This window comes from Elephantulus edwardii, unplaced genomic scaffold, assembly GCF_000299155.1.
Source record: "Elephantulus edwardii isolate Elephantulus edwardi_28Jun2011 unplaced genomic scaffold, EleEdw1.0 scaffold00167, whole genome shotgun sequence".
Classification (NCBI taxonomy): domain Eukaryota; kingdom Metazoa; phylum Chordata; class Mammalia; order Macroscelidea; family Macroscelididae; genus Elephantulus; species Elephantulus edwardii.
In genome coordinates, this window is record NW_006399917.1 from 278,974 (window position 1) to 286,095 (window position 7,122).

At 34.1% G+C, this 7,122-nt stretch overlaps 1 protein-coding gene across 1 annotated transcript in view; it reads left to right on the plus strand.

The window, feature by feature from the left end:
- Positions 1-7,122, plus strand: part of PDS5A (PDS5, regulator of cohesion maintenance, homolog A (S. cerevisiae)) — a 145,819-nt gene that overhangs the window by 40,942 nt on the left and 97,755 nt on the right. Inside the window, exons 2-3 of the mRNA XM_006895418.1 lie at positions 5,373-5,576; positions 6,653-6,739. Of these exons, the coding sequence (XP_006895480.1) occupies positions 5,373-5,576; positions 6,653-6,739 (291 nt within the window). The remainder of the gene's footprint in view (positions 1-5,372; positions 5,577-6,652; positions 6,740-7,122) is intronic.

A 7,122-nucleotide genomic window follows, 5' to 3' on the forward strand; every position in this document is an offset into this window, starting at 1 on the left:
ACTGGGGTAATCGGGATGGGAGTGTCGGAGACAGTGTGATTGGCACAGGACAGAGCAGAGTTTATGGCTGTTGTACATAGGGTCGCTATGAGTTGCAAGCAACTCAACGGAACATAACAACAATACCTAACACAGGGATCTAGGAGGAGGTTGCTTGGGTTTCCGTTCTACAGACCCCTTTCCAGCAGTGTGATTTTTGGTACTTTTTATTCTTTCAAAGCTTGCTTTTGAGCTTTGTTACAGTGTTTTGTGAAATAGAACGTTTTTCTCTGGCATCAAAATTCAAGAGTTGTTCTTTTCTTTTTTGGATGAAATTCTCCCCCCACTGCTTAGAGCTGATCAGTCATCTGCTGAAGGCCTGTGGGGATGGAGGCAGGAGGCTTGCTCACTCTCTTCCTAGCTCTTCCTCTCTGCTGTGTTCCACCTGGGATCCTGCGCTCCTAGGTAACAACAGTTAATTAGTCCCTGTCATGCTATATAAGTGTCTTATCCTTGCGTGCTTATGAAAAATGAGTTTTGTACATGGGAGGTACCTCACATAGGAGCAGCTGTCACATAGTAAGAGCTGAATCAATGTTAGAACCACAAATCTCTTCGGTCATTTTTCTAGAACTGTATAACAGTATTCTCATTTTAATCTTTTTTGAAAAATACATTTTAAGCGAAAAATTTCTTTTCAGACGTGCTTTTGAGGAATCTTACCAATTTTGATACTACATATCATTCAGTACTTAATCATTTTTCTTTTACTGTCCTCTTTAACTTTCATCTTTCGTAGAATAATTGACATCATTAAGTGTATAGTCTTTTGTACCTAGTTTCCTCACTTAAAAATGCCTTTGACGCTCATCTGTGTTGCACTTAACAGATTTTTTTTTTCTTTTTCCTAGCTAAATAGTAGGGCTATACCATATTATGTATCAGATTGTTTGGATAAACAGTAATGCATTTGTCTTATCTACCAGTTAAAGGGAATGTCAATTTAAAGTGATCCTGCTGTAATCCATAGTATTTTAAACTGCATTCTGTGCATCTCAAAGTTAGTGCAAACTTGATAAAGAAGAATTGATGCTTATGAGTTGTAATTGAGTATTAATAGTCCATGGACTACTTAAAAGAATAAACAAATCTGTCTTCCAGGAAGTACAACTTAGATGGCTCCTTAGGGGCAAGGATAGTGAAACTTCCATCTCACATATTTTGGGCATAATTGTCGGAAGGGTCCAGCCCTTGGGACAAGACACTTTGCTAGAAAAGGCAGAGAGTCATTGAGAGAAAGCAAGACTCTTGAGTGTCATGGATTGATTCAGTGAGTACATCAGTGGACTTGAGCATGATGGAGATCATGAGGAGGGTACAGCGAAAAGCACGATTCACATCTGTAGTTCATAGGCTCACTTAGGAGTCATTGTCGACTTGATAGCACCTAACAGCAACAGTTGAGTGGACATGGATTTTCAGATTTTGCTATTGGAAATAAAATTGTTAGGAACATTTAAGTTTTTGTGTGGATCTTTCATTTGTCTTCGATATACACTTAAGAATAGAATTGTAAAAAAAAAATAGTATTGTTGTGTATTCCTAATAACATATACTCTTAAATTGTGGCCATGCAAAACCTGTTTAATAATTTCCACATTCTATTGAATTACCTTTCTTGGGTATAGGAGCAAATATGGATTTCTGCCAGGCAGCTGTCCTCCAAATTTCCTGGCATAGACTGATGAGCTCATCCAGGGCTGCATGTTATTTGAAACATGTCAATTGGTATCTCATCAATTCCTGGGCCGTATTTTTTGCCAGTGTCTTAAGTGTAACTTGAACAACTTCTTGAAACATTTCAGAGTTGACCTATTATTTTTTTTATACAGTTATTTTGTGTGTTCCTTCCATCTTCTTTTAATGCTTCTGGGATCATCAAAATTTTGCCCATTACATCTTTCCCTGTTACAACTCGAGGCTTGAATTTGAGGCTTCCATTTCTTCAGCTTGAAAAAAATGCCAAGTGAGTTCTTTCCTTTTTATTCTCTAACACCAGCTCTTTGCACAATCTGTTAAAATACTTTGAAATCTTCTGTTCAGTCTCTTTACTTCAACATTTCTTTCCTTTGCTTTGGCTTCTCATCACTCCTGCAATTATCTCTTCTGACATCCATTTTAGTTTTTCTTTCTCCTCTGTGTTTCTCTTTTTTTTTTAGTTGTGTTAGGAGCTTTTCTTTCAAAAGCAAATTTAATACAAGTATAGTTTCGCATCTCCACTGTCTTTCCAGTGACCTTTTGTTCTCTTCATGGGTGAATCATCCTGCAACTCAATCTAATCATTAGTGTTCATTGTCTCAAATCTATTCTTAAAACAGTTTTTAAATTCAGGTGTGATAGGCTCAAGGTTGTGTTTTGATGGGGACTCTTCCTCTTGTGAAGGTAGTGGATGGCGGTCAAACACAACTGTCACCACACTACTGGCCTTCTTTTTAGAAAGCCTTGACATTATCCATTCCCGTATATTCATTCCCTTTAAAAGTACAATGTGAATTAAGGAACAGTTCGGTACTATCCACAAGTTTGTTTTCCTTTCTCTGTTCAGCATATTGATTACTTGATATTTTTTTTCTCCTTCTCTGCAGGTAGGGATAGTTGCAGAAGAATTTTTGTAATCATAGAATTAAAATGTCAAAAGCTACAAAACCCAGTGTACATGTAATTTTATTACACAAGGGTAATTTCTATAAAACCTTATCTAATCTTAAAAAGATTAAAAAGTTAAGGGCAAAAATGTTTTAAGTCATTTTGTTTACCCATCTGTAAAAGAATTTTTTATTATTTTGTCAGCTGGGGTTAGACGAATCCTGTCTGTAGAAGGGATCTCTGTAAGATGACTGGCAAGTTATTCCTAAGTGATTGTTATCATTGTGTCCTTGACCCTTCACATCTCCCGTTTTGGTGCTGTGTATAAGGCTGCTGCCAATGGAAAAGGCAGCCATTTGGATCTGTCAGCTCTGCTTGGGAGAAACATACATTCTCCTTCCATGTTGATGTATTTACTGCCTGCGAGATGCAACGGCATTTCTCAGTCATACTTTTTGAGGATTTTGTTGTTGTTGTTGTTGTGATACTTAGTATTAACTCTTGCTTAAGTATTTGTATTTTAAAAGCAAACTCAGTACTGACTACAAGTCTATACCAAGACAGTTAAAAAATGGCAGAATGGCATTGAGGAGCTTGATATTTTGAAGATTAACTAGTATTGCACACAGTTTATGCAAATATGTGTAGTGTAGTTGCCAGTGAAGTTACTTAGTATTAGAGATTTCTTTATGGAAAGGTTTGGGTTATTTGGTTTTTGTTTGGTTTTTTCCTATTAGTGTCAAGATTATTTCAGCTATATTTCATGTAGGAGGGTTTTATTCCCCCTGATGTGTTTGTTAGGACAAGCTGTGCTGTTCCCATGTTTTATTCTGTGTATTACTTTTGTTCTAAATTTTATTTGTTAGTGATAATACTTTTTCTTCATATATAATTCTTTGGGTGAAAATGTACACAGCAAAAAGATTTTTGTTACTGTTTGTGACTTCTCCATTTTCTGGACTTATGCTTGCTAGAGATCTGCCAGTTTTGTCTTTGCAACAATAAAAGTTTGACCTTGTTGATTTTCAAAATTTCATTTGCTATTTTTCTAACTTTTTGAAATGGAATGTCAAGCCTTGACTCTTCATTCCTTTTATATATCTCTAAGGCTATAAATTTTCCTAAAGCACAGTTTTAACTGTTTTGATCATTTATTCCGTTTTCATTCAGTTAAAAAAAATTTTTTTTTTTTCATTTTCAGTAGAATTCCTTCTTTCATGTAAGTGAACTTTAAGGAAGGAAGAAATAAAAACCAATCTTACTGCCTTTCCATATATATAATAGGAAAAAAGCCACGGGAACACTTACCAATTTGTTTGACACCACTTTAACCTCACTTGTAAACAAGTCATAAGTATTTTACAATTACAGGCTAGTTTCTTAAATGAGTGAAAGAAGAACATAATAGCAAATCAGATCCAACAGTAGTGAAAGACAACATATTGAATTTATTTTAGAAATGCAAATTTGGACTAAAGATTATAGGAATGTAAATAAACTTGGATTGAAATTAGACAACCAATTCATGGAAGTGACTTGACTGTAACAGAATTAGGGGCAGATAAGATCATCTCATTTGCTGTTAGCGGCCATCATTCAACCCTTGACCCATAGCAACTTTGTGTACACAAAGGTCTGATAATTGTGATCTGTAGGGTTTTCATTGGCTGAGTTTACAGAAGTAGAACACAGCATATCTTCCTTTCTTAGACCAGAAGCTTAATAATTCCTGTTTACTATCTTAACTCCTAAACTTCCACTGACAGATGAGTAATAAATAGCTGTCTTTGAGTTCCATTGACCAGTAACCAGGGTCCTCACATGGAAGGTGAGAATGCTACCCCTGAATCACCCCTGATCATTGCAGTAAATATAGGAAACTGCATTTGATAACATTCCATATCTATTCATCATAAAAGCTCTTAGCAAATGAGAAGGCCAACACCAATATTTGACAGTGAGGTCTGACTATATAAAATAATCAGAGATAGTTTTTAAGACATGCAAAAGTATTTATGATTTTATAAATATTTCTAGTTATTTGTGTTTTTACAGAGAAAACAAACCCGCTTAAAATACATAAAAATACATTACAAAAAAATATGTATAACTTATTTGAGTTAGTACAAACTATTTTTAGGACCATCCAATCTGTGAATGTGTGTTTACGTATGTATGTACATAAAATAAAAGACAGTAGTAAAACCTGAAAAACCTGATGTAAAACAGAGCTGTCAAAGTGGAACTCCATCATAAATCAGGGATTACCTATACATAGTAGTCATTTTCCGGAGTTGAAAACTTGGAGGGTTTGTTTTTTGTTTTGGGGGGTTTTTTTTATAATAATTTGAATTTTATAGTGATTCTAAAATTTATATTTGTTAGTTGTATAGTCATAATTAACAAGTTACTATCTTTTATAGTTTTCACTTTATTATATTTTTATCAAAGTTGACACAGCAGTTTAGTTTGTCAGTCAAAAGTTTCTACTCAGATTGTTCATTGACATTGATTGCATTAGTGCTCATAGAGAAACTGTGTCTATAAATAAGCCAAAAGTTGATGGTTATTAATAGTCCCAGGGTTCCGTGACATTAGCCATTTCATGCTTGTGATCGTTACATCTTAATACATTTTTAAGTGATGTCATAACAAAAATTTGATTGTGAACTCTCTGACAGGTACATTCTCTGATAAGATCTAAATATCAGGAGTTGATTATATTTTTCTTTTATAAATTATTACAGATGGTAGTGAAAACTTTTATGGATATGGATCAGGACTCAGAAGATGAAAAGCAGCAGTATCTCCCACTAGCCTTGCATCTTGCATCTGAATTCTTCCTCAGGAATCCCAATAAAGATGTGCGTCTCCTTGTAGCATGTTGTTTGGCTGATATATTTCGAATCTATGCCCCAGAAGCACCATATACTTCCCATGATAAACTTAAGGTAAATAATACAAAATCACTTTATTTTTTATTGTTACAGTGTAGATTAACCTTTGAACTTAGGCTTCTTGCCATTTTAAGAAGTTAACATTATTTATGCTCAGTTACCACTGAGCACCTGCAAGAATGCCTTTTATGTTATGCGGCATTTAAAGGTGCAGCTCAAAACTGGTCCCTCTACTCATGTTTAAAGGATAATTCAGCCAAAAGCACAATTGGCTAAGGAAAGGCATTAATAGCAGATAAGGAACACTTTTTAAAAAATAAGTATACTAAAATTAACAGATTCAAATGGGTATTTTCCCTTGCAAGTTATTCAGTATAGGACACTGATTATGCTTTACTTTTATTGATGGATCACATTGTTTTAAGAATTTTGAGTGACTTACTTTTAAGTAGTCCAAAAAGAAATATGTCCCATATTTATTTATTTGTAATTAAAACTTCTAAAAGTTATTAGCAAATGAAACACTGTCTAAAGTACAATCTTTAGACCAATACATGATCTTTGTTCTACACACTAGAGGAAAAAAAGTCAGATTCAAAAGTACGCACTGGTTTTCCGAAGGTGAGGCTTATCCATTGTACTCTGGATGTGCTGACCCCTGCAATTTCCCTAAATGCGGGAAATTTGATTGCATAATTTGTGGTAGTGGGGAACTGTGTTTTTGCTTTCCCCTATTGGCGTGGAGTGGGGAGTAGGTACTAAATATTACAAAAAAGCTAATTTATATCTAATTGTCACAGTGCAAGATAAAGACCTTGAGTAAGAAGAAATGCTGTAGTAGAGTAAAGGGTAAAATAAACTATACACTCCTGATTCTCAGATTCTCAGAATAAGAAAACCTTAACATTTGTGGAAGTACTTCTCCTAAAGGATGTAATTTTGTGTGATTTTTGTCTTTTCCAGTTATTTTGAATAATGGACTAGGACATATAACTTAGGCATCCAATTAAAAGAAAATATTCTTCTATTATAGTTTGTAATGGATAATATCTGAAGACTATTAAGTGTTGTGAAAGAATGGTAAATATTCGTTTCTAAATTAATGTATTTTATCATTTTTTTTTTAACAGGACATATTTTTGTTTATTACCAGACAATTAAAAGGTTTGGAGGATACAAAGAGTCCACAATTTAATAGATACTTTTATTTATTAGAGGTAAAAAGAAAACTTTATTTAATTCATTTCTTTAATAACCAACTCAGTGGCACCTAGTATATAACACATTTATTTTACGTAGTTGGAAATTTTGTGTAGTAATTTTATATTGTAAAGTGAATATTTTTTTATTCACGCAGTGCGTGTAAATAAGATACTTAATAAAATGTCTTTCATTTCATCAGAGGAAATAGTCTTTTCATTGCTCTTCATATCCTGATGAGATAAAATATATTTCGTGAAAAACTTTTGTTTTCAGACTGTAGCATTTATTTTTGTCTTTCTGCTTTCCCCACCTCCTAATCTGAGAGAATATATTAAGTTGAATTCTTTTTCCTTATATTTTGGGGGACCCAGCTTTCCTTCTGCAGGAAGGGGGAGGG